This window comes from Mesoplodon densirostris, chromosome X (assembly GCF_025265405.1).
Source record: "Mesoplodon densirostris isolate mMesDen1 chromosome X, mMesDen1 primary haplotype, whole genome shotgun sequence".
Lineage (NCBI taxonomy): Eukaryota > Metazoa > Chordata > Mammalia > Artiodactyla > Ziphiidae > Mesoplodon > Mesoplodon densirostris.
This window is the reverse complement of record NC_082681.1, coordinates 51,392,691-51,420,653: the sequence shown is the minus strand read 5'-3', so window position 1 is coordinate 51,420,653 and position 27,963 is coordinate 51,392,691. Positions and strand designations below refer to the sequence as shown.

General features: G+C 47.0%; 1 protein-coding gene across 1 annotated transcript; it reads left to right on the top strand.

Moving 5' to 3' along the window:
• Positions 1-27,963, top strand: DRP2 (dystrophin related protein 2). The gene is made up of 22 exons (XM_060086931.1): positions 1-117; positions 4,238-4,401; positions 5,981-6,137; positions 7,550-7,670; positions 9,627-9,895; positions 10,263-10,409; positions 10,856-10,934; positions 12,576-12,636; positions 12,952-13,013; positions 14,494-14,568; positions 15,716-15,917; positions 16,140-16,225; positions 18,121-18,278; positions 18,624-18,790; positions 20,961-21,072; positions 22,327-22,463; positions 22,785-22,850; positions 23,115-23,180; positions 24,072-24,215; positions 26,013-26,250; positions 27,397-27,517; positions 27,839-27,963. The coding sequence occupies exons 1-22, from the start codon at positions 1-3 to the stop codon at positions 27,961-27,963; spliced, it is 2,874 nt and encodes a 957-aa protein (XP_059942914.1).

Here is a 27,963-nt window from a genome sequence, read left to right as displayed (position 1 = left end):
ATGCAACCTATGGTCATGCAGGGATGCCCTTACACCCTCCCACGATGTCATGAGTGGCGGGCAGCTGAACACTTCCATCACAGCAGCAGCCTCCGAAGCACCTGCCCCCAGCCTCAGGTAAGAGACCGAGAGCAAAAGGTGGACACAGGATCTGTGTGTGATCTTGTGGGTATCCATGCTTCCTAAGGCTCAGGGGTTCTGTCCATATACATGAAACCTCTTGGACAGCACGGGGTCTCCTTTGGCCCATCCTTTTCACTCATGAGGCCTTTTATGGGGGTGGGAACATGGGGCAAAGGAAGTGTGTTGAGCTGGACAAGCCAAAGGGCCCACAATGGCTGAGGGGGCTGGTTTTATATTAACCTCCCAAGGGAGGTCCCAGAAAAGCATGATCCTTCAGGGTATAGCCAAGGACAAGACAGGACCTTCCTTTGTCTTGACTTCTCTGTGGCTTACCTCATATTCCACACCTGCAGAATATTCCCTCTCCTTCCATTGGCTCTTCTTCTCAAGTCCCTAGTCTTACTCGCAGTGGGTTAACCCCACTAAGGCTCCCCTGAGTTTCATACTGGCCTCTCCTGTCTCTGTCCTCCCATAGAAGTGGAGTGGTGGTGCTGCGTGTGCCCACCTGCATATGTTCTAGGTGGTCAGAGTGTGTGTGAGAGGCAGTAATCCCAAGAGGGCAGCCCCCTTTCCTGACAATGAGGGAGGTCCAAGGGAAAGCTGACTAGACAAGAGAGAGAAATATCAGCATACTTTGGCTTGCCCTACAATGCTTTGGGGTCCAGAGGCCACAGGAGTGTGTGAAAGTACTATGTTTCTTAGTGTCTCACAGATGGGCTGCGGTGCTGAGTCACTATTCAGCTGCAAACAGCAGCTGAATATACAGGGAGGAGGAAGAGAGAGACACGGATGGAGAGGTGGCATGGATGGAGAATGTAGGTGCTGGGGAGCCCATTTGGTGGAGAATAATGAGGGAAAGTCAGGTCCAGAGAGGCATAAGACCCAGGTTCTCCCAAGCTGTTTTCACATGTCTAGCCAGAGAGAATTTGCTGCTTGTAACATATTCTCAAAGTCAGTGTCAACTGAGAGTCCCCCTGTGCACCTACCCTTTCCCCAGACTGGGACTTTCAGAGGGTTGAGGGATTGAGAAGCATGGGTCCTTCCATAAGCCTTGCCCTGCTCATTGCCCACCCCCTCCAAACATCTCCATCTGGCAACGGGACCTGAGGGCTTCATTTTGTGACAGAGAATGGTGAGACCAAGCCCTCTCCTCAGTCACTGTCTAGTTTCTTCTCTTCCTTTTCTATGGCTCTGACTTTGTCTTAAAGTTTCAAGAGATAAGGAGAGAGCCCTATGGGGAGTGGGGAGTGAGAAGCAAACATCTTGGCCACAAAAGCCAGAAGTAGAAGGCTATTGATAGGGAAAGAAAACTATGATTATTCATTATTTGCCTATTCTGTGCCTGGCTCTGCCACAGGGGACTTGTGATTATTAGGGGGAACTCGGAGGGGAGAACAGGGTGATGGAGCATGGTAAAGGAGCCAAATGGGGGCATAGGAAACTGAGAAGAAGGCTGGAGGGAATGAAAGGCTAACATGGGTGGAGCCCAGCTCATCGTGGGTGCTTCCATCAGAACCAGACAACTAGGTTGTGGCTGGATCACAAGAGGCCATTTCTAACTCTGGGGCATTCCCAGTCTGGGGAACTCTGTGAGACTGGCTTGGGACCAATTATCCCAGCATAAGCCAAGCTGCGACCCAGAGCTAGAGCCACTCCCTGCTCTTGGCCGGCTGTCCCCTGCCATCCCCCATCCACCCCGCAAGGCTCTACCCCGTAGCCCCAGAAAGGGTCAGGCAGCTGCTCTAACTATTCCTGTAGGTGGGCCTCAGCATGGAAACAATGTGGAACTGTGGAAAGCCCAGAAGACTCTGTGGGAGATAAATGAGGATTGGAACAGAACCCTTTTTGGTCAAAATTAAGTGTTTTGCCTCAGTGCTGAGGGGTGGGAGCCCAGCTTGGGAATGTTAACCTTTCTCCAGCCAAGTCTGCTGGCAAAGGAGAAGAGTGGCCACCTCCAGAAGGGGCCCTGCCCCTCAGGCCAGAGACCTAGGACAGCACAGGCAGGGCACAGGAGCCTCCCTGGCACTGGATCCCTGCATGGAGTTTCTGGGTTCCCTCTTGCCCTCTCCCCACCCTGCAAAAGTCCAGGGGGGGTTGCCCATTGACCATCCATCTCCCCCTGGCCTTAGAGTGCAGGGAGGGGTCTGTGGGGACAAGGCTCTCCCTCTTCTCTCATTTTCACTGTGGGCTTGGGTCAGCCTTCTGCTGCCCACCTTCCCAACCACAGCTCTGTCCCCAGGTGTGCCACACACATCTCTCACTGCCTCTGAGGACGCTTCCTTAGTCAAGGACAAGGCTTCTTACTAAGCTCATTGTCCTTCCAGACCTTGGGGAAATTGCTTACCAGAGGTTTGTCACCAAAGCAGTCTGATCCTTTCCTTCACCTCAGGGGGTGGGGGTGGAGGCAGAGTGAGTCCTTTGTGTCTTCCAGGGAAAGGGAACATAAATCAACAGAAGCTCCCCTCTTCGTGCCCCTCCTCAGCACCATGGAATGCTCAGTCCCACTCTCACCATCCTTGCCAGTCTGGGAGGGCCCTCCTGGCCCCGGTGTGGCGGGCCCAGTTGGGAGTGAGCCGGAATTCCCCAGGGACAAAGCCCTGATTCACCGTCTGGAGTCCTGACATAGCCGCCCCCTCTGGATTCCTGGGGGGTCAGTAAACAAACAGGGTGACAGATCCCGCCTCCTGGCCTGCCTCAGCTTTGCCCACCCTCCCTGAGGGAGCCTGCTCAGAGCCTGTCGGGACTCTGCCTTTAGCTCACCGGGCACTGGGTCCAGATTTGTGTGGAAGGATCATCATGGAGCTGTCCAATCCTGCAACTGGGTCCCCAGGCGGCACAGGTAGGGTCCGCTCCCGGGGACGCAAGGCAACTGAACTCAGAGCTTTGCCCCAGAGCCTGGCTGCTCTCCCGCTTCTCCTTCCGTGTGTGGCTGCGAGCTGTGGGTTCTTTTTTAAATCTTGAATATTTTTTATTCTATAGATTGGGCATCATTAATTTTATCAGCAGATACTTATTCAGCACCTACTATGTGTTAAGCACTTCGAGCTGTGGTTTGAATGGGATGATTGGTTTCCCAACTTCCTGAGAGTCTTGTGTGGGGAGGAGGTATGGTTTGGGGGCAAGGGGAGACAAGAGGAGGTTCAGCCACCAGGACCGTGTGCTTTCCACAGAAGGTGAGGAGGTAGACAGGCAGGCAGGCAGGTGGGTTTCCCGAGGCTGAGATTTCCTCTCCACACTCCCCTGCTCTCCACACTCCCCTGCTCTCCACCCCCTTCTGCCCCTGGCTGCGCAGGTCTGGCACTGCGTTGAAGGTAGCTAACTCCTGAAGGGCTACTTGGCACAACCCACACTCCCCCAAACCCCACAATACCCTACAAGGTGAGCAACTGACGGGCTCTGAACTTGACGGCCCAAGGCGAGACTTTGGCAGGCTCCACGGCTGGTCCTCTTAGCTGTCGACTCTGGTCAGAGTCCTTTGGATCAGGACCCAAGATGCTACTTTAGCCCTTTCTCAACCCATGGAAGATGAACAGTGCTCTTTAGGACTCTTTCCAGCTTTCCTGACTGTGGCGGGAAATGTGAGCGGGGAAGAGGAAGAGGGGGCACCAAGGCCTAGATTCACTTGGAAGTAGGACATCTACTACTGATGGCTCTCTCTGGCTGCTCTCTCTCTCTCTCTTTCTCTCTCTCTGGAACTTTGTGGGACAGCCCTTCAGCTTTCTTTTCTAGAAGGTTGGCTAAACTGTGGGACACTGAAGAAAGAGCTGCAGCTCACCTTGAATGCCATGGTTGCCTGTCTTTGGGAAATTCTGAGCAGCTCTTATCTAACACAGATACTTCCAGGGTCCCATCTGGGCAGTAGTCCTGGCAAAATTGGCAATAATAAGAGTGATAATGATAGGAGTCAGCAGTTAAAGGTGACCGACCTGTCCCAAGAGAGGACCTTGCCATGAACAGAGCCGTGGAGTCATCCTTCCTCTCACCCCCCACCCCTGAACACACCCCAGAACCAGCCCTTCTCTCCCTCTGTTCACACTTGTCCCACGCTTCGCTTGGTGCAGACCAGGGTGTGGCACACTCCAGGGATCACAGAGGTGTCTGTGTTTCTGTCCAGGTTAGAGTTGCTGCCCCCACCCCTGTGCCTCCTCACGATGGTGCTGGGGTGCCCTACCTAAGCCCAAAGCTATTCAACGGGCCTGTTGGTGCCGCTGGACCCCTGGAACCACCAGCCATGAATCTGTGTTGGAATGAAATCAAAAAGAAGTCGCACAGCCTCCGGTAAGGCCTGGCCCCTCGAAACAGGGGCTTTAGGGAGTTGTCTGGGACGGTGTGGGGCTCCTCTTGCTGCTGTAGCCCATCATCCTTTTCTCAGCCTTCTCGTCAGCCTCACCCTCTGTTTCTCCTCCTTTTCCTTCTCTGGCACTGGGGGAAGAACACTGGGTCAGAAGTCAGGAGACTTGGATTTGAACCTCAGTCTTGAATAGCTGTGTCACCTTGCATAATTGCTTTGAGTAATCTCTGGATTTTAGCTTCCACTTGTTTGGAGTTTTTTAAGGAAAAAAATGAGTAGAAAAATAAGAGTTGTCCTAACTATCTCCCAGTGTTGTTGTGAGGACTCAAATAAGATATGAAAATGCTTTCTGAACTTAAATGTATAAGTTCAGATGTATAAATGGAGGATATGCTTACTGCCTCCCCCTCTTCCTCTCAACTGTTCTCCATCTTGGTAGATCCCATCTACTCTCTTTCCCATCTTTTTATCCCTCTGTTCCTGTCTGTTGCTTATCACCCACCCATGCCTCCCCAAACTAAGGGCGAATCAGTAAGAGCCTGAAGGCAATTTCTGTATCAGTTGTTCCTCTTTCCTCTACCCTTCTCTATAACCCCTGCCACCCCCCTACACACACTTTTCCTCTCTATTCCCTATTATCAAAGACCAAGCTCCTGGCTTCTGGTGGGTTCTGGCGGGGATGAAGAGTGTGGAGAAGTTGAAAGAATGCAGGCTCTGGAATCAGACAAACCTGAGTTCAAATCATCACTGTACCAGTGACTTAACTGTGTAACCTTGGACAAATTACTTAACCTCTCTGGGTAATAGCAGTGCCTACCTCACGAGGTTGCTCTGAGAATTAGTGGAAGCAAAAATGTAGGTAAAAGGCTTGGCCCAGGTGGTAGGGATGCAATGACTAGTTAGCACTGTCGGCTGAGGGGAATGGGCTCGATGTATGCACACAGCCTGGGCTGGCCTCTGGCTTCCAAACACTTGGACCTCAGCTCATGGCTCATTTGTGGGGAAGGCATGCAAAAGTGATTATGTGGTACCCATTTTCCTCCTTCCATATGTCAAACTTCTAGCCTATGTTGTCCTCATCCTTTGGGACCCCTGGGCTGCTTGTATTTGTATGCAGCCTCACACACGTGCATGCCCAAACTCAGCCACCTGGCACGCCCTTTCCACCTACTTCATCCGCTTCTGCTCAGAAGGCAGCCTCCAAGAAGCGTCTGAGGATGAGCAGCTTGGCATGACTTGAGGTCCTCTAGGACAACAGGGCAGCCAGACAGCTGTCACCTCTAATGGCCTTGCTCAGTTCGCTACCCTTCTCAGCGAGATGCTGAACACTCAACTGAATTAACTGACGTCTGCCAAGTGTTTTGGTACCGTACTCCCTCTGGAGGTGCCTTGGGAGCCTTTGTGGGTGGGTCAGAGGGAGGGCTCCGGGCCTCTTCCCACTTTGATCAGAGCAACACCTCTTTCATCTGTTTATATATTAAGGTTCCACATATGTATTTGTTGGGGAAAAATGTTTTGCAACTTAACAAGAGGATTGAAAATCACTGGTCTTACCATTGTGTGCAGCGCCCGCCTAGAGGCCTTCTCAGATCACAGTGGAAAGCTTCAGCTCCCTCTCCAAGAGATTATTGACTGGCTCAGCCAAAAGGATGAGGAACTGTCAGCTCAGCTGCCCCTACAAGGGGATGTGGCCCTGGTGCAACAGGAGAAGGAGACGCACGCGGTAGGTTAGAGTTACAGAGGCCGTGGTGTGTAGCCTTTCCATCGGGAAGGGATCTCTTCTGCAACACCCTGAATGATGGATGCCCAGTTTCTGCTTAGATGCTTAAAGTCACAGGAAGCTGTGTACAGTCCTACTGGTCTGTGGATAGTACTCCAGAGAATAAGTCAAATCTTTCCCCTCTATTCTTCACATCAAATATTGACCTCCCTTAAAATTCTTCCCTGATTTGTAATGGGGACATGGGAAAATGAACATAATATAATATTAAGTGAAAAAACACAGGATCCAAAACTATATACAGGTGGATCTTAACTGTATAAAAATAGATATGTATGTATGTATGTATGTATACACATGTATACAAACAGAAGAAGAAACTGTATAAAAATCTTCACAATGGTTAAATCCAAGTGATGAAATCAGAATTTTTAAAATTTTCTTCTTCATACTTTTCTGAGATTTCTAAGATTTCTGTGACATATATTACCTCTATAATCAGAAAACAACATGCTTCTTAAAATGAATCCAGAATGCACCAGAAGGAATGATAATTATGTGATGTGACAGAGGTGTTAGCTAATGGCAATCATATTACATAAATGTTTGAAATCAGTATATTGTGCACCTTAAACTTATGCAATGTTATAGATCATTTATATCTCAATTTAAAAGATGACTACAGAACAAAATACCATACAACAAGAAAATAAACTATAAATGTGTGCCACAGCGTGGATACATCTTAAAGACAATATACTGAGTGAAAAAAGAGCCAAATACAAACAAGAGCACACACTGTTTGATTCCATTTATATAAAGTTCAAAAATGGGCAAAATTAATCGGTGGTGATACAAGTCAGGATAGTGGTTACCTTGGGGGAGGGGGGAATGAGAGAGTTACCAGAAGGGGTCATGAGGGAGCCTTCCAGGATGCTGGTGGAGTTCTGTTTCTTTATCTCAGTACTGGTTACAGAGATTGAATCACTTTATGGGAATTCATTGAGCTGTACACTTTTGATTTGTATACTCTTATTAGTGTATATTTCAACAAAAAAACTTATTAAAATTTTAATATAAATCTTGCCCATCCTGGCTTTGATTTGTCTAAGCCCCTCACAGAGGACTTTCTGAGTCTTCCAGAGAGCCAAGATTCCCAGCACCGAGTCCCCACATTTCACTCTACCTTGTGTCATAGACAGACCCATTTCAGGGTAAATAGACCTTCCAGTGTCAGAGTTATTCTTCTGCCTAAGGAGAAGACTGCTCATCTTCAGTCTGAGTAGCCCAAAGATACAGGATAACACCAAAGGATCAAGCTGCACTGAGGAGAAGAAAGATTGTCGATTGCAGGATGGATTTCAAAGCAATTGAAAGACTTTCCTTCCCCACTGACCACATTGCTAACTTCACAGGCCTTTATGGAAGATGTCAAGTCTCGGGGCCCCTATATCTACTCTGTGTTGGAGTCAGCTCAGGCCTTCCTGTCCCAGCACCCATTTGATGAGTTAGAGGAGCCTCACTCTGAGAGCAAAGGTGGGTGATCTTCCCCTCTTTCATCTTCTTCTTGAGCTGTGAACCATTAAACACCTTCCTGCCCTCCCCAAACTCATTTTCTCAACTGTTACCTAGGAGGATAATTTTCTCCTGGGAGTCTGAAGTTAGGAAGAAGCCAGATTCACACTATAAGAAAAAGCAAAGAGAACAGAGCCCGGAGCAGGGGAGATGAGCGTGTGGCCTAAAGCTGTATGTAGCTCTCTGGAGCATCATGTGTGGCCATTTAATAAGGCATGAAAAAGAAAAAAAAGACTCAAATGCATTAAAGTAACTCAGTAAGTAAAAGTAGTAGTATGTCCTTTAAAAGCATACTGCTTTATTACAACATAGAGAGGCATGTGGCACTGCTATAATCAACCAGAAAATAAAAACCTTTAAAAAAAATCTAAAAGTTTTGGTGATTGCATTTGAAAAGAGAACTGATCATGACTCTTTAATTCTGACCCTGGTGAGTTCTGGCCCCCTTTCATCAATAGAGCGGGTCACTTTAGGTCTAGGTTTAAATAAGGCGGCAGGGTGGAATCCGTGGTGCTCAGGTCTGAGTGGTGGCCCAGCACGCCCTCTTCTCCAGAAAGAGGCTTCAACCCTCTGAGATTGGTTATGTATAGCCTGAAAGGACCCTTTGTTACTGCAGCCCTTTGTCAATGCTGTTGACCCTCTCAGTTTACCTTGAGCCCCTCCTACTGAGTACTGACTAGTACTCAATTTACTGTCCAATGGGCCTCAGATAGAACGAGCTCAAGAGAGCAGGACAATTCCAATTAGTCTGGAGTTTGGGGGCTCTGAATCTACTTCTGAGGGGAGGTCTGAAGGAGGAAGAGGAAACTTACAATTTAGGAGCCTAGGTGGAAAGGCTGGGCAAATTATACTAACCTCTCCTTTGTTGGGTCTTCATAAAATACCTCCTTTTTTTGGAAGGAAGTGGGCAGCAGACACTAATGCAAAATCGCATTCCAAGGTCATGTGAATAGGACTCAATGACTTGCCTCACTACACGTCTTAAATATTTTACTCACTCTTTACCTTGCCCATTTTTTAAGAATATGAGGAAATCCTCATGATATAATAAGTGGAAAACACCAGTATGGTCTCTTGACTGTGGTGGTGAGTCCATGAACCTACACATGTGATAAAATTGCATAGAACAAAACACACACACACACACACAGAGAGAGAGAAATGAGTACAAGTAAAATTGGGGAACTCTGAAAAAAATTGGTGGATTATGTCAATGTCAGTATCCTGGTTGTGATATTATACTATAGTTTTGCAAGTAGTTACTATTTGGGGAAACTTGCTAAAGGGTACATGAGATCTCTGTATTATTTCTTTCTTTCTTTTTTTTTTTTAAGAATTTAGGCAGGAGCTGGAAGTGATGTGAGACCACAGGAAAGCTTTATTTATTTATTTATTTAAATTTATTTTTGGTTGCCTTGGGTCTTTGTTGCTGCGTGCAGGCTTTCTCTAGCTGCAGCGAGTGGGGGCTACTCACATTGCGGTGCACAGGCTCTAGGCACTTGGGCTTCAGTAGTTGTGTCCCGTGGGCTCTAGAGTGCAGGCTCAGTAGTTGTGGTTGGTGCATGGGCTTAGTTGCTCCACGGCATGTGGGATCTTCCTGCACCAGGGATCGAAACCATGTCCCCTGCTTTGGCAGGCGGATTCTTAACCACTGTGCCACCAAGGAAGTCCCTCTGTATTATTTCTTATAATTGCATGTGAATCTACAGCGAACTCAAAATAAAAATTTTAATTTTTTAAAAAGCTGAATCTTCAAAAGGAGCTCAACTATGAAAAAAATGTATTTGTGTGTGTATGAATATCTATACACACATACGTGCACACACACATGCATTTTACAAAGGGCTATCTGTCTCTGTCTTTCCATGGCTATCCTTGCCTGGCTGGCCTGACCTGACTTCGTGCCTGCCCATGCAGATACCTCTCCCAGACAGCGGATCCAGAATCTTAGCCGCTTTGTGTGGAAGCAGGCAACAGTGGCCAGTGAACTATGGGAGAAGCTGACAGCCCGCTGCGTGGACCAGCACCGCCACATTGAGCGCACTCTGGAGCAGCTGTTGGAGATCCAAGGGGCAATGGAGGAATTAAGCGCAACTCTAACTCAGGCCGAGGGAGTCCGAGCCACTTGGGAGCCCATTGGGGATCTCTTCATTGATTCACTTCCTGAGCACATCCAGGCTCTTAAGGTATGCAGGCCCCCTCCCGTGGCTACAGTCCGCCCCGGGACCAGATGTTCCTCACAGACCCTGACAGTGTTCCTGCTGCTGAGGCTCCATTGTTGCCCTGGACTTCAATAGAGTCTGTCCCAGTTTCTGTGCTAGATCTGGGGGCTGGTTTAGCTGAAGTCTCCTCTGCCCTTCTACTCACTTCTCTTTCCCCCGGTGTCTTCTGAAAGTAGAAAAGGAAGAGGATAAGGACAATGCCCCCCCACCACGCACACACCTTAGTCTGGTTGCCCTAATAGGCAAGCACTGAGGTTGCGCTATTAAAATGACTAATGGTTCCTCTTTCCTATTTTCTACCTACTGTGGCACTTGGGTTTTGGTTCTATAGCTATTCAAAGAAGAATTCTTCCCCATGAAAGATGGAGTGAAGTTGGTGAATGATCTGGCCCATCAACTTGCCATTTCTGATGTGCACTTGTCAATGGAGAACTCCCGGGCCCTGGAGCAGATCAACATCCGGTGGAAACAGCTACAGGTAAAAGAGAAGCCTGGAATGAGGCATGAGGAAAAGGCTTGGTATAACTAGGCTTGGGGGGCCACTTACCCAGGCCCGAAGGAAGTGAAGGGGCATTGAATTGGAATCTATGTGGGAAAAGAGTTGTAGAGAATTTGGGGCCAGGAAACAGGCTTCTCAACCTCTAAACTGCAGGAAGTGATTAAAATGGTCTGAGAGGGGTCTGTCTGCCCCTCAGGGTAGACAGGGGCAGATGAAGGGTGACTGTGGCCTGGAATTAGGGATGCTCTTCTCTGACCCCTGGGAGTGCCATGGGAAGGCTAGGATTTGGGTGAATGGTGGGAGGATCTGGAGCTGGAGAAGAGGCAGCCTCTGAGGGAATTCACAAAGATTGTCAGAGGCACGTGGAAATCCTACCCTGGATACCTGGAATGAGTCCACTGACTTCTTGCACCTTCTTTCCATAGGTGTCAGTTGGTGAGAGACTTAAGCAGCTCCAGGATGCCCACCGGGACTTTGGGCCTGGGTCACAGCACTTCCTCTCCTGTATGTGAGACAAACTGAGCTTCACTTGGTAGAAACTCAGCCACCTTCCAAGAGGGTCTACTCTTGTCCCTTGGGGGCCTGGTGGGAGCGCAGTGTACCTTGGCATCTAAGAAGCAGTAGGATAAAACAGTGTAGTGTAGTGGTTAAAAGGACAGGCTCTTGAGCCAGAGAGACCTGGATCTGAGTCACAGCTGCTCGACTTTATATTTGTGCAAGCTTGAAAAAAATACCTTAACCTTTTTGAACCTCAATTTTCCCATATGTAAAAAGAGGGAAAATATTACATAGCTGGTAGAGTTATGGGAATTAAATGACTTTATTGTTCCAACAATATTTCTTGGTGGCCTACTGTGGGCCAGGTACTGTTCTAGGTACTGGGACTACATCAGTGAACAAAATAGACAACAATCCTTGGACGTGGAGAGCTTACATTCTACAGGAGGAAGCCAGACCATAAACAAATAAGTAATATATATATAAAGTCAATTGGTGACAAGTGCTATGGAGAAAAAAGGAAAGCAGGGAAGACGTGAATTAGGGAGTGCTGGACTTAATGAGGGAGACAACTGAGTGGAAACCTCAAGGAGGTGAAGGAATGAGCCATGTGGATATCTTAGGGAAGAGCAGAGGGAACAACAACTTCCAGGACCTTAAGGCAGGGGCATACCTGAGGAACAGCAAGGAGGCCAGTGTAGAACTGAGTGACGAGGGGAGAGAGCAAGAGGTCAGAATGGGAGCAGGAGGCCAGAGCATGGAGGGCCTGGAGGGATTGAGCAGAGGGATGACATGATCCGGCTTATGTTTTAACAGAGTGTTGGGGGGCAAGAGTGGGAGGAAGGAGACCTTTCAGGATGCATATTGCATATTGCAACAATCTAGATGAGGGATGATGGTGACCCAGATCAGGGTGGCAGCAGTGGAGATAGTGGGAATGTACAGATATGAAAATTAGATATGCACACAGAGCATTCAGCAGAGTATCTGGCACATAGTAGGAACTTAACCAATGTTAATGGTAATTAGAACTATTGAATTATAATCACTGGCATGCAGATACACCTGCAGAGGGCCCTTGTACCCAGGGAAACTGCAATGAGGAAGTTGGCCAGGTGACTGAGCCTCTCCTGGAGCATCCGTATGTTAAAGACACAGAGCAGAGAGAGACATCCTTTTCGAGAGTTCCTCACCAGAGAGGAGTGAGCAGTCCCATTCCCCATTGTCCCACAGGACTGAGAAGCTTGACCTTCTGGGGGAAGGGCTTTGAGCCCCATGAGGAAAGTAGGGTCCACTTCATATACACAGCAGCACACTAGCTGCCTTCTGCTGAATGGATAAAATGGCAGACAGCTCAGGGAGAAGATAGGGTGGCCAAGGCCACCTGTTCATGCCCTTGTCATGTCTCTGGCACATGAGGGTATCAGTGACAACCTCTTCTCCTTCCCTCACCCAAACGTCAGGGAGAGAAGTGTGTTCCTTAAAAGTGTTTACCCCATGCTCAGGGGCTGTTAAGAGCTGGCAATGAGAGTCAGGCATCCCCTTTTGGGCTTAACTATTTCTTTGAGAGGATAGAGCAGGGGAGTAACCAGGGGCCCGAAGAGCATTAGTGGTCAGCTTCTTTCTCTTTCTCTTCTCTCTCACCAGCCTCTGTTCAGGTTCCTTGGGAAAGAGCAATTTCACCCAATAAAGTTCCCTACTATATCAAGTGAGTGATCATCTGAATCGGAAATGGGTCAGTCACCTGCCCACCCCCTCCTTTTCCTGTCTTTTTTTCTATCTATCCCTCTCACCCCTTACCTGTTGGGATTCCTCCATCCACTCCAGTTTTTCCTCCTACTCATCTCAAGAGCTTAAGATTCTACCTGGTAAAGGTGAACCCTTGTGCTTTGGGATCCTCAGGGTTCACCCTCAGATCCTGCTCCTCCTTGCATCCAACCTATCGCTGAGGGGTGTGTGCATGTGTGTTTGAGGGGTTGGGGGGTGGTATAGACCCTGGCACTATTGATGCTTCTGTTTGTAGCCACCAGGCTCAGACCACATGCTGGGACCATCCCAAGATGACTGAGTTATACCAAACCCTAGGTAAGAATTCAAGTTTCCTGTATAGTGTGGAGATCTATACAGTTGCCTTTGTCCTATAAGAATATAAGGGAGTAGTATTCCATTGTGTGGAATACATAATTCCATTGTGTGTGTGTGTGTGTGTGTGTGTGTATATATATATATATATATATATATATATATATATATATATATATACATACCATATCCTATTTATTCATTCATCTGTCTACAGGCACTTAGGTTGTTTTCATGTCTTGGCTATTGTAAATAGTGCTGTGATGAACATAGGAGTGCATATATCCTTTTGAATTAGTGTTTTTATATTCTTTGAATAAATACCCAGAAGTGGGATAGCTGGATCACACACACACACACACACACACACACACACACACACACACACACACACACTCAGCCATAAGAAAGATGAAATCTTGCCACATGTGACAATACGGATGGACCTTGAGGATATTATGCTGAGTGACATGAGTAGAAAGACAAATACCACATGATTCCATTTATATGTGGAATATAAAAAGAGACAATCAAAATAAATGCACAAAAGAAAAACAAACACATAAATACCGAGAACAGAGTAGTGGTTACCAGAGAAGAAAGGGTAGGGGGAAGTTGAAATGGGTAAAGGGGTTCAACTGTATGGTGACAGATGGAAATTAAATTTTGGTGGTGAGCACTTTGTAGGGTATACAGCAGTAGAAATAAAATGTTGTTCACATGAAAGTTACAAAATGTTATAAACCAATGTTACCTCAATAAAAAATAAATTAAAAAAATAGAAGGGAATCCTATTCAACAAGCAGGTGAGGGTGGAAGTGAGTCCTTGTGCTTTTTCCAGTAGCCTTCTTTCCTTTCCCCTCTGCACCTCCCTCAACTGGAAGCTCTATACTCTCCCTGAAAGATTTTATCATCACATTAGGTAATCATGCTTATAGATGTGTACTAGATCTTCTTTGAAAGATACTATCCAGGCTACGAATATGACTCTCATGCACCTTATCTTTGACTGCCAAGAGAGACTCACTATTATGTGGTAAATTTTACCCATGTGGATGCATGTGACTATAGTTCATTCATTTTTCACTGCCGTGGAGTGTTCCATTGTATATACCACAGTTTCCTCAGCCATTCTACTACTGATGGACATTTTGGTCGTTTCTAGTTTGGAGCTAACAAGAACTGTGCTGCTTGGTCAAACAAGCAAGCAAAACATGAGAAAATCACTGCTCTAGGATATATGGCTGGCTGGGTCGTAGAATATATGAATGTTCAATTTTACTAGGTAATACCAAGTTGTTTTCCAGTGTGATTGTATCAGTTTACACTTCCACCAGCAATTCTCATTCCTCCACATCTTTGCTGACGCTTGCTATTGTCAGACTTTTATTTTTTGCCAATCTGGCAGGTGTAACATGGTATCTTGTTGTGGTTTTAATTTGCATTTCCCTGATCTGAGTGGGTCTCCTTCCATTCTCTGCAGCTGATCTGAACAACATTAAGTTCTCAGCTTACCGCACTGCCATGAAGCTACGCAGAGTCCAGAAGGCACTGCGTCGTAAGTCTCCCATTACACTTCCCTTATAGCCTTCACCCCACACCTACCCTTCCTCATCTGTTGACTGTTTCCCACTTTCATCCCACCTGTCCAGTGCTGTAGATTGGCTTTGTGGGGACTCTCCAAAGGCTGAGATATGCTGGCTGTGGGCACCTGATTTTTCCAAGGCCCTTCTATTTTCCCCAACCCCCAGAATTATTTCCAAATTAACCCACAGCTATCCTCTTCCTTGTCCCTTCTTCCCTGCCCAAAACGGATAATCAAGCAAGTGTTTTATGGCAAGAAGTATCCCAGCAAATGGTTTGGAGCCACTGGAGGCTTGTGTTCTTTCACCATCTTGGGGTTATTGGATGTAGCAGCAGAACTGTTGAAGCGAATGCCAGTGGTTAGGGGACAACATGGCTGCATATATAATGTGCCTTCTGTCTTTTCTCTGAGACACTGTCCATTCAGTCTTCCTGGACCAGGTTATCTGGCTAGGCTGATTCCAGCATTGGAGGTAGTTAAAAAAATCCTCCTGGGCTTCTCTGGTGGCGCAGTGGTTGAGAGTCCGCCTGCCGATGCAGGGGACACAGGTTTGTGCCCCAGTCTGGGAGGATCCTGCATGCCGTGGAGTGGCTGGGCCTGTGAGCCGTGGCCGCTGGGCCTGTGTGTCCGGAGCCTGTGCTCCACGGCGGGAGAGGCCGCAACAGTGAGAGGCCTGCGTACTGCCAAAAAAAAAAAAAATCCTCCTGAGTTATGTCACATTTACCCAGGCATACCTGAGCCTTCATAACCAGTGACTAGGTTTTTAGAACGAGGTTCACAGACCAACTTATTTGCAGTTGAAATGCATGTAAAGACAAAGAAAGTTAAAAAAAAATGGTATTCAACCCCTGGGAGTTTACCCAAATCCCACCATCTTCTTGAAACTGATGTCAAGAAACATTTGGGTATAGAAACATTTGGGGTTAATTTAGGGGGCTTTCTGTTGCCTTCTCCTTACTTGGGTTGAGGGTCTTGGTAAAGGGCAAGCTTGTTTCATACTTACAGATGGTTAGTCTGGAGATTGAGTCAGATTTGGTGATGTTGGTGGCCGTATCTTCCTGTCTAGTCCCTGGTGTTCTACTTTTGGCTATAGTTTCTCCTTCTCTCCTTTCCTTCCCAGTGGACCTGGTAACTTTAACCACAGCCCTGGAGATCTTCAATGAGCATGATCTGCAGGCCAGTGAACATGTAATGGATGTGGTGGAGGTCATTCACTGCCTGACTGCCTTATATGAACGGCTGGAGGAGGAAAGAGGCATCCTGGTCAATGTGCCACTCTGTGTGGACATGAGCCTCAACTGGCTCCTCAATGTTTTTGATAGGTAAGGACTTGCAGCCCTGACAGCCTCCATGGTGAAATTCAGTGGGACATCTGGAGTGGGCATGGTGGGAAGGAATTGCTCCCCTGGTGCACTTGGACTCAGCTCAGCTTGGGGCATGGCTGGCACAGAGCCCTGCTGGGATCAACCCTGTGAGGGACATGACTGCCAAGATGTTAACCCTTTACAGATATTCATATTCTCAGTCTCTTCTTTTAAACCTAGTGGTCGCAGTGGAAAGATGCGGGCATTGTCCTTTAAGACTGGCATTGCATGCCTGTGTGGCACAGAAGTGAAGGAAAAACTGCAGTGTGAGTACAACTCCAAAGTTTGGAGTAGAGTTGTGTGGAGGGAGAGGTGTGGTGGGAGGAAGAAAAGTCTAAGATAAGCAGAAGATCAGTCTTATGACTCAGCAGAGGGCTACTCAGGCTACTTTGTAATGCTTCCTGGTCCAAGCTATTGCAAAGAATCCACAACAGCCAAAGGCCAAGATGGGTCTAAGGCCTGTTATTATTCCCACTGTTACTCCAAGGGCATTGGTTTCTTCTGATGTGGTGTAATTACTTGATGGGGATCTGAGTTGGGAACCTGGGATACCCAGGACTTGGACTTTCTAGTTCCATTTCCCTTTGGCCTATCAGGCTTAGCCCTCTCCCAATCTGAAGCTCAAACCACATCACACAAATGTGGAAGAGGACAGTTTTATTGTTTACGAGGCAGGTGTGTGCTGGTTTTTATAAATGGAATGGTTTTTACTATATAATACATCACTGAGAATTGTTCAATTTACCCTGACTGTCAAAAGCTTTGAAAGGCATTTATGGTTTTGGGGGTTTCCTGAGAACCTGCATCATCAGCACAGCCATCTGAAATAAAATAAAAAGCTATACATTAATAAAAAAAAAACTAGGTCACACATTCTGCTGGAGACTTCCCATGTGATCACGTGGGTGGTGTGCAATAATCCCCATTATCTGGGAGGTGGACAACATGTAATTCTGTAGGTTTGAACCTCTCTGGTGTACAGTACCTTTGCTTTCCCCTCCATCCTCCATCATTTGTACAGCATTTTGCATTTTTCTGCAACAGCATCATTAGTGTCAAGTGTTTAATGTGCGTTGACCACTGTGCTACATGTGGTGAGTACAAGGTCCAGTTAGACATGGTCCCTGCCTCAAGTGGTTTACAGTCCAGAAGAGGATACAGAAGTACACAGAAAGCATTTTTTAGAGTGCTAATTAGAATAATCTGAATGACAAAGGATATGTGCTATATCAGAGCACAGCAGAGTGAGGACAGCGTCTAGGAAAGAGTTACAGAGAAAAAGACTTTTCAAAGTATGTTCATAGCTATGATATAATTTATTCCTCCCAATGTTCCTTTGAGACGGGATGGACAGTGATGATTTAGTCTCTGTTTATAAGTAAGGAAACTGCAGCATAGAGAGGTTCATGACTTACCCAAAGTTTTACAAGCTAGTCAGTAATGGATCCAGAAATAAACCCCAGGCCCTCTGTCTTTTGGTTCTGTTCCTTTTCTGGGCCTTAGGTGACGTATGAAACGGACAGACAAGAACCTCTGGAGGAGGTTTTCTAAAGTTGGGGTGGTACGGGGGAGTTCCCACAAGGGCAGATATAGACCATGCTCAAATATATAAGTACCATAGTCTGTTCCACAGTGATTTAGAGTGAATTCTTAGATGATCAAGTGTGTTGAATTATCCCCTTTTTTTGGATTATCCATGCCAGTGTTTCTTTTCATCTGTGTGGATAACTGAGAGATTCCTACATGAACAGGAGGGGAGAGGGCAGACTGACTGCAACTCATATTCAGGCACCCTTGAACCCCACACCCCTTCATCTTGCTTCTTGAGACTGTGTTTTCCAAGCAGTGTCATATCTGTGTCTGGCACCGCTCTCACACACAGCTTGCTCTCTGTCTTCACCCCTCTCTCCCATTGTCTTTCTGATGCTCTCCGTCTTTGTGTCTGACTCACTTTTTTCTCTCTGAACCCAGAGGAATGCTGCTTTTAGAACTCCTGGACTTCTAGAAGGTCAGGGATGGACCTTTAGGTATTCCAGTTTCAAAAGTCATTAGCTAAGTCAATGTGCTCTTTCCCTGTCTTCTTTTTCTGTTCTTTCTTCTCACACCATTCTCTGGCCATTCCTGTATCGGGCTTGGCCATGACTTACGGTGGGGCCAGCAGACCTCTTCAGCCAAGTGGCCAACGCAGGCAGCCAGTGTGACCAACGCCACCTTGGTGTCCTGCTTCATGAGGCCATTCAGGTGCCCCGTCAGCTGGGGGAAGTGGCGGCCTTTGGGGGCAGCAACGTGGAGCCCAGCGTCCGTAGTTGCTTCCGTTTTGTGAGTATGAAACTGGGGAGGGAGGGAAGGAGGAATGATGGGACAGGGGGTGGGAAGAAGGGAGGGAGGACTGAGAGCTGGGCTTTTGATCTGAAGTACTCAGATGTGAGGGAGTTTGTTGGGCTGGAGCAACAGGGCAGAGGGTTCTCTGGGCTTTTAGGGTCAGAGTCCTGAGAAGAGGGCACCAGGTCAACTAGGACAGGGTAGAAGGTGGACACCTCTGGAGAACAGTCTAACCCAGAGTCCAACCAGGTCTTGCTGTTTCTCCTCCTCCCCTGAGGGCTGCCATTCTAGGCACAAGACACTGGGCCTCCAACATCACTACTGGGCTTCTTGTTTCTCTAGAGCACTGGGAAGCCAGTCATTGAAGCTGCACAGTTCCTGGAATGGGTCAACTTGGAGCCCCAGTCCATGGTGTGGCTGGCTGTTCTGCATCGGGTCACCATTGCTGAACAAGTGAAGCATCAGACCAAGTGCTCTATCTGTAGGCAGTGCCCCATCAAAGGCTTCAGGTAGGGAAAGCAATACCTGCTGGAGTGATACTAATAATAAATAGGCCATGTTACATATAAATCATATATTGCAAAACAGGGCATTCCATAATTATATAATTACAACTAATCTATTGTATGTTGTTATATACTGTTATAATCCTTTCTACTGCAGAATGTTTAACTTCTAAAAAACTCAAAAATGATGAAATTTTTTTCTGTTAGTTGTGTTATGAAGTATTCAGACCTAGAAAAATGTATAGAGAAGCAAAAGGGGGTGGGGTGGGAGAACAGCACAGAGAGGGAAGTAATTTGTTCATTGTTTCCCAGGGAGCATTAAGTAGAACCCAGAAGCCCCCAACATCCTGACATATGAAAACACCTACGCACCAAAAGGTGTGCTGGCAAATGTGCTACTCTCTAGAAAGCAAAAGAGAAACGTGATATAGCATTGGCTCATTTCCATGATGTAAATACTCCCACTGTGGCCAGTGTCAGGCTACCCATAGGAGGTCAGGAAGAGATGCACAGTTGCACACCATTTATAGTATTTCCACCACCAGGTATAACAAATGTAGACAACCTCGAGAGCATAGATAATAGTGAAATAGGAAGTGATGAGTTTGAGTATTTATTACCTTTGTTTTTAATACCATTTGCTTAATTGTGAGTTTATACAATTTAATTTTTAAATAATGGCTATATTTAACAACTGGCTTGGAAAATTCCTGAAATTTTAACAACCAGCTGTCGTGAGCTTGTATGAGCAGGCCCCAGTGCCCCACAGTGGGCACCCACCACCAAGCTGAAGAAACAAACAATATTTTACAATATATTTATATATATTATATAATATATTTATATATCTACAAATTTATATATTATATACATATTTTATATAATATATAAAACAATATATTTGAAGTTTCCTTGAGTACATTTCCCTCCTGTCCCCACAAAGGTAGCCGCTATCCTGAATTTGGCTTTCATCATAAAATGCTTGTTTTTACCACTTTAAAGCACTAGCACATACTCTCTTTACAACCACCCTGCTTTTTTTTTTTTACAACTTTATTGGGGTATAATTGCTTTACAATGGTGTGTTAGTTTCTGCTTTATGACAAAGTGAATCAGTTATACATATACATCTGTTCCCGTAGCCCTTCCCTCTTGCATCTCCCTCCCTCCCATCCTCTCTATCCCACCCCTCTAGGTGGTCACAAAGCACCGAGCTGATCTCCCTGTGCTATGCGGCTGCTTCCCACTAGCTATCTATTTTACATTTGGTAGTGTGTATATGTCCATGCCACTCTCTCACTTTGTCACAAGCAAATGAGGCACAGAGGTGGAGTTCACACTGCTGGCTAGTGTAGCTCCAGGACAAGATGTCGGATCCTCTGACTGCTCTAAGTCTAGACATTTCACCATACTATGCTATTAGGTCTGGCCAGTCCAATCAGGCTTTGGAATTGGATCTGAAGAGCTAGTCTATATTCAGTTATAATAGAGTTATTATTATAAATAACTTTGGGGAATAATTTTTAGCCCACTTGCCCACGGCTGATAGAATCAGTTGTCTCCATATTGAAAGTGTGCCTTCTCCAAGGAAGGTGGTCATACCTGTGAAACTGGACCCTTTCAGACCACCTTGGTTGAGAAGGTTATTTGATATAATGAGCTCTTTACCCCGTCCCACCCTCCCTTTTATTTTTTTCATTGAAGTATAGTTGATTTACAATGTTGTGTTAGTTTCTGCTGTACAGAAAATTGATTCAGTTATACATATATATATATATATATATATATATATATATATATACATTTTTTATATTCTTTTCCATTATGGTTTATCATAGGATATTGAATATAGTTCTCTCTGCTATACAGTAGGACCTTGTTGTTTATCCCACCCTTCCTTTTAAAAAAGATGGTAAGACAGGGCTACTTCCCGAACTTCCTGGGATTCTGAGCATGTGATTTCATGGAGATCTGTGGTCTCTGGAGTAAGACTAGTCATCTAGTGAGGACTCTATCACTGCTATGCATAGGAGGTTAAGTGCTCCACGTATAGGAGGTTACTGTTCCATGCCTCACCCCCTTTTAATGTATGTGTATATTTGGATGTTTGGGGGAGGGGGAGGTCATTATAGTATATTGCATCCTCTTTCCTACCACCTGTCCTTTCCCCAAGGTATCGGAGTCTGAAACAATTTAACGTGGACATCTGCCAGACCTGCTTCCTGACAGGCAGGGCCAGCAAGGGCAACAAGCTTCATTATCCCATCATGGAGTATTACACCCCGGTATGGAGCCTCTGGGCCGGGCGGGAGGGGCAGGCAACTCTCAGCTTCTGGGTGCTTGATCCATTTTGTCCAGCATTAGCTCACTGTATTCTGCTCTCCGTTGGGGAGCATCCTCCAAACAGGCCTGGTGATTGACCAATTTGGGGGATCCAGGGCTGTCCTTCTAGCAGAGCTTCTCCCTCACCCTCACCGGGGCAGTAGCTGGCTGCAGCAGCCCAGGACATTCTTGGCCATCTAAAAGGCACTCACTATTCTCCTGCAGAGAGAAGTCTCAGGAAAAAATAGAGACAGCAAGGCAGTTACAGGTGACTAGCCTTCGATCGCTCAATTTAGTTTTTCCTGCTTAGCTTCCTGGATTGTTTCTGTCCCCTGGTCTTCACCTGCTACCTTGTCATTGCTTCCATCCCTTCTAGTCAATACCAATGTTTGTACTCACCTTCATTACTCAGTCTGTTGCGTGAAAAGGGGGTATGCTCTTTACGTGGGTCCCCAAAATCAACTGGGCTTTCATTGGAAACTGTGCCCTTCCTAGCTTCCTGAGCCCAGCATCCCTGAACTCCAGCCACAGAATTTCTCCTCTGCTATGTTCAGGACTCAGACCTCCAGGCTTAGCTTCCTGAGCTGACTCTCCTCCCTAAACTCCTTTATTCCTCTCTCCCCACACATACTCCCAAAGTCCCAAGCATGTCCCCAGCTCCCCCCACTGCTCTCTCCCAACTTACCTCCCCATCTCCATAATCCATCTCCCTGAGCTGTCATCTCTTCTCCAAATTCTGTTGACACAGAAACATGTGTGACCCAATGGAAGCAGTGACCTTGACCTTTATTTTTCTTTTATTATCATTTTGAAATAAACATTATTAATGTCATACATGGGAAACTGTCTAGAGATGGTAGACTGATAATTGTCTAGCTCCTGCTCATCTTCTACATCCCTAGAATTTATGTAAAAGATATTTAAAAGTTAACAAATATACGATCATTGTAAAAGATTCAAATTATATAGAGGCGTTTAAAGTATAAAACAGAGTCCCCTTTTCTCCTCAGTGCATTCCCCACCCCTCAAGTCTAACTTCCCTGAGGCAAGCAGTGTTCACAGTTTGGCATGTATCCTTCTAGATCTTTTTCTAGGAGCGAGGTGTGGTAAATATGAACAAGAGTGGACTACCAGTCATGGTCCGTGCTCCAGGGGAGTGGCCACACCTCCCTAGAATAGCCCATTAGGGTGAGTCCCTCTATCTTGTCTCCTCCCAGACCACATCCAGTGAGAACATGAGGGACTTTGCCACTACCTTAAAGAACAAATTCCGCTCAAAGCATTATTTCAGCAAACACCCTCAGCGAGGTTATCTGCCTGTGCAATCAGTGCTGGAGGCCGACTACAGTGAGACGTGAGTACCGGTAGCTGAGCAGGGGCTGCAGGCATCCTCACTGAGCCTAGGGGTGTGCTGTGAAGGGGCTGAGTCCCACATGGCCTAGGGCCGTCTTCCAGGGCAAAGCCAACTAGTGACAGGGCAGTTCAGCTGGGGCCTGACCAGGAATCTGACCTGAGAAACAGACTAGAATCCAGTCTCTGTATCTTGTTTCCATCAGCTCTTGGGAGCTCCCTAATTTGGTGGTGGTGTTGCGGGGTGTGGAAGGATGGTGGTGAGGAGACAGGCTGCCCAGCTACCCAGTCTTTGGTCTTCTGAGTCTTTGCTGCTTTCTCCTAGGCCAGCTTCGTCCCCGGTGTTGCCACACGCTGACACACACTCCCGCATTGAGCATTTTGCCAGCAGGTACCACCAGATTTGGGGGAGGGGAATTGTAAGGAGTCCAAGGGGGAAAGTGGTTTTCAGGTGGGGCAAAGAGAATGAAGTCAGGGCCAGGGGGACATGCACAGTGGGCTTTGCAGCAGCCAGTGAGGCCTAACGTTTGGGGCGGGGGAGGGGGAAGTGGGACAGCCCCCCAGACCTGATGATCCTACTGTGGGATTACAGTCCTTGAGATGAAAGCAGTCTTCACATACTGTTTTCCCTTCTGCTCCTGCTCTTTCTTCCTAGGCTTGCTGAGATGGAAAGTCAAAATTGCCCCTTCTTTAATGACAGCTTGTCCCCAGACGACAGCATGTGAGTTTTCACAGATGCATATTTGCCAGGAATAGCTCTCCTTTGGGATCTTTCTACCACCACTTGGGGAGGGTATATCCTCAGTGGGAGGTGGGTTGTGTGTGGATAGCGTCCCTGACACCCTAAGGAAGGAAGTCTGCTTTCTGGGCACAGCATTTAATGAGAGAAGCAGTCTGCCCTCTATCAACCGAGCAGGGTAATGAAGGATGAACTACCTCCCTGCCATCTGCCAAGGTCCCTTTCTGTTGCAAGATCCCATCCTTTTATTCCTAACTCTGAGGGAAGAAGAATATGCCCTCAACTAAAGTTGCAGAAATGAGCCATTATCTTATGCTCAAAATGCCAATGCCCCATCTAGTGCCACATCAACCCTGGGGTGATACCAGGGACTTGACTGAAGTGTGGCCAGAGAGATTCCTTGGTGCTATAGCCCAGAGAAGGGGCCCTTCATCTCTAGGGAGGTCCCCGGCATCCTCAGAGGACCTAGGAACTGTTGGCTACACGGATAAATCCAGCCCTGGGACTGGGACTCAGGCAGGCCACAATTCCCCTGGGGATGGGAAAGCGAAGCGGTGTGGGGTGGGGGAACATCACAGAAAGGGAAGTAATTTGCTCATTGTTTCCCAGGTCACTATAAGTAGAACCCAGGAGCCTCGGCATCCTGAAAACACTCTCTCCTACTACCCCCAATAATGACCTCTGCCACCTTTGAACACTTTTATCCCTCTTAAACCTGAATACATGGCCTTTTCCCTCTCTATGTATCTTAGAGAGGGAATCCTCCAGCATGTGGCTCTCCTGGGGCTTGAGGTGGGAGCTGAGAACTCACACACTGAGCTGTTTCTCACTTCAATGCCTGGGCCCCTCTTTCCTCTCCCCACCCCCACACAGAGACGAGGACCAGTACTTGCTGCGGCACTCCAGCCCCATTACAGACCGGGAGCCAGCCTTTGGACAGCAGGCTCCGTGCAGCATGGCCACTGAAAGCAAAGGGGAGCTCGAAAAGATCCTGGCCCACTTAGAGGATGAGAACCGGTAGGTGTGGCAATGGCACAGATCTGTGTGGGTTCTAGAGTCAGACAGCGTAATTCAAGTCTTGAATTTCCACATCCTAGCTATGTGGCCTTGAGCAAGTTACTTATATTCTGTGATCTTCCATTTCCTCATCTGTAAAATGGGGATGATGATAAGAGTACCTACCTCTTAAGGTCACTTGTGAAGATCAAATGATCAGGCATATAATGTGTTAGCCAGTGTCTGTCTGATTGGAAGTGTTCAATAAAAGCTAGCTATCCTAATAATTATTTGAATCCTTTTAACTCAACCCAAATATCTCCAAGTACCCAATAGATACAGGCAGAGAGAATGCAAACACAGAGAATACAGAAGAGACAGAAGAGATGCCTCTGCCCTCAAGGAACTTTCAGTTGTTGGAAATGGAAACAGGTCCATATCACTTAGTGAAAGTAATAAGAGGAGGAGGATGCTGCATAGAGCATTTGAGCACTGGAAGAGGGAAGGTGAAGAAGATAATGGGGATGGCACTGATCTCTGTAAAGCATGGAGGGCAGCAGGAGTCTGAGGAGCATCCAAGACACTTTGGGAGTGTGTAGTAGAATCAATAACAACCCCCAGAAAAGTAATTCTCAAACATTAGTGTGCATACAAGTCACTTGGGAAGCTTGGTGAAATGCAGATTCTGATTTGAAGGTCTGGGGTGGGGCCGTAGTTCCTGCACTTCTAACCAGCTCCTAAAGGATGCCCATGCCTCAGGCCTACAGACTGTATTTGGATTAGCAAGTCCTTAGAACAGGGCCTATCTGCAAAGTATTTGTTACTGGTTCAAGACAAGATAAATACATAAATAGAGAGTAAACTTTTAGAAATTTTCATAGCAATTTGACATTGCCACAATATCCACGCACATAATTAGTGACTTGTCTTCATTGAATTGGGTATAGGCCAGGTTGAGAGTTGTTGCATTTGGGCAGCAAGTCACGTGTGGTGTGAGCTGTGTACTAGCTATGCACATTCAGACCATTTACTGATCCATGATGGATTGAAAAATCCCCCTGTTTTTTTTTTGCTATGGCTAGTTTGAGAAGCACTGCACTAGAGCAGTGGTGGGGAGGCCCTGGGAAACACTAGGGAGAGAGTGATTCTGTTGCAAAAAAGAAAAAAAAAGTAATGTCCTCCAAAGGAGACCAACTCTTTGGAATCTGTTTCCTTGATGACTCAACATGGGTGTTTAAAGTGGGTCAGAGAGGAGGGTAGTAGAGAGAAGAGGAAAGATGGGTGATCCTTTGTTTATGTTTTATCTTCCCCTGGAATCTAAAAGTCTAAAAAAGGAGTGGGTGAGTCAGTGGCCCTAATGCCTCATTTATTGGCAGACTGTGTTTCTGCCCGATTTTAAGGTCAGAATTAATCCCCGAAGCAGCACATTAAATCCTGAGACATTTGTTATATGAAATGTCAGCTCTCTCTGCTCTGTGGCCTAAGGATGGCAAAGTAAATGACATATGTGTTGGGGAGGAAGTGGATATGGCCATTCAAGCAAGAGCATGGCTGGGATGGACTTCCCTGGCCGTCCAGTGGTTGGGACTCCACACTTCCACTGCAGCACTGCAGAGGGCACAGGTTCGATCCCTGGTCAGGGAACTAGGATCCCATATGCTGCGACCAAAAAAAAAAAAAACACAGCTTGGGGGCTGGGGTGGGGGTGGGGATGGGAGAGCGGAGGGATTGCTCACACCTAGGTATGAGGGGACACTGAGCCCTGGACAGTCAATACCCTGTGAAGGTCATTGGCCTTGGCTTCTCCATCCTTGGCAGGATTCTCCAGGGGGAGCTGAGGCGCCTGAAGTGGCAGCATGAGGAGGCTGCTGAGGCACCCACCCTGGCTGAGGGCTCTGCCGAGGTGGCACAGGACCACCGCAATGAGGAGCTGCTGGCTGAGGCTCGGATCCTTCGGCAGCACAAGAGCCGCCTGGAGACACGCATGCAGATTCTTGAAGACCACAACAAGCAACTCGAGTCCCAGCTGCAGCGCTTAAGGGAGCTGCTCCTGCAAGTGAGTCTGGGGCCAGGGGAAGAATCAGAGCAGCCTCCGAGCACAGGCGGGCCAGGGAGAGGTGCTTCTTGCTCCTGGGAGGTGGCTGTTGGAAGACTTTCTGAAGAGAACTGGGCTGGCAATCAGGAAAGTTGAGGGGAGGAATGGGCTGCTATATCACATCGCTTGGCCAATTCTCTTGTACCTAGCTTCCACTCCATCCAAGCCACCGTAGGGCCTAGGGCTCAGGGAGGGCTTTTGAGGGCTCACTTCCCCACAACCCATTTGAATCTGGTATTGAAAGAACAAAGTTCAAAGAATCATCCAAAACGTTGACTTTACTACTTTGACGTTTGCTGGAAAGAAGCAAGTTTGGACATGCTTGGCAACAGGAAGATTTTTATTGTGAAGGGATCACTTGTTACTTTTTGTCCCTTTCCTCTTTGAGAGGTAGTGTATAGGATGTAGTGTGGTTCTGGAGTTAGACAGCCCTGAGTTTGAGTGTAGTGCTGCCGATTAGTGGCTGTGGGACGTTAGGAAAGTTACTTAGCCTCACTAAGCCCCAGTTCCCTCATCTGTAAAACAGGGATAAAAATATACCAACTTCATGGAATTGTGGTGAACGTCGAATGAAATAATGCATTTAAACAATTTGGCATGATGCCAGGACTATAATAAACATTTCATAAATGAATAATTTATGAATAATTATTGTCATTATTCATACCAGGTAATACCACACTATGCCTCTTCCCCAGATCCTCCAAGGGGTGGCCTCTAGATGAATTCCTGGAGGTCTTAACATTCGATATTATGTCATGAACCAAGGATCAGGTGTGCAACTCTACATTTCCAGAGGGAATTGAGTTCTAGATAGCTTAATTATAGCTGAAATGACAGCAAGAGATATTTAGGGGCAATGGCATCCTCAGAAGAACTGGGAGCCTTTGATACATGTTGTTGAAGGAAGAGGGTATTCAGTAATTAAATATTCTAAGAAGTTTTGTGAAAGGGGAAACCACTGTTTGGGGCACCACCAAAAGCTTCTTAAAGTCCCAGGGCAAAGGGATGGGCATGATGTCTCTAAGGACCTTTCTGAGCTCGGGATTCTGTCAAAGTAAGGTCAGGAAGGCAAAGCCACTTAAGTCATGCCTTACCTCTTGCTAGCCACATACTGAATCGGATGGCAATGGCTCCGCAGGCTCGTCCCTGGCTTCCTCTCCACAGCAGTCAGAAGGCAGTCACCCCCAGGAGAAAGGACAGACTACTCCAGACACTCAAGCTGCAGGTGAGTTCCCCCAGCTCCTCCCAACCCCTTCCTCCATGGCTTTGTTTGCCCCAGGTCTCCTGCCTAAGGTTCTGCTAGGGCTGGGACTGGTTCCTCCTCATGGCTTTGAGCTTAGGGTCAGGGATGATGGGCTTATAGACTGATTCATTCATTCCTTTATTCCACAAATGTATGTCGAGTACCTCATATGTACCTAAGCATCGTGCCGGGAAGATACAAATGCTATAGGTTCACCCTTCAGCCGGCAGCATCCTACCTCAGCCCCTTGGCCTCATAAGGGAATTTCTAATTCTCTTCCCACATCTTTCTTCTCCAACTCAGATGATGTGGGGTCAAAGAGCCAAGATGTCAGCCTGTGCTTGGAAGACATTATGGAGAAGCTCCGCCGTGCCTTCCCCAGTGTGCGAAGTTCTGATGTGACTACCAACACTCTGCTGGCCTCCTGA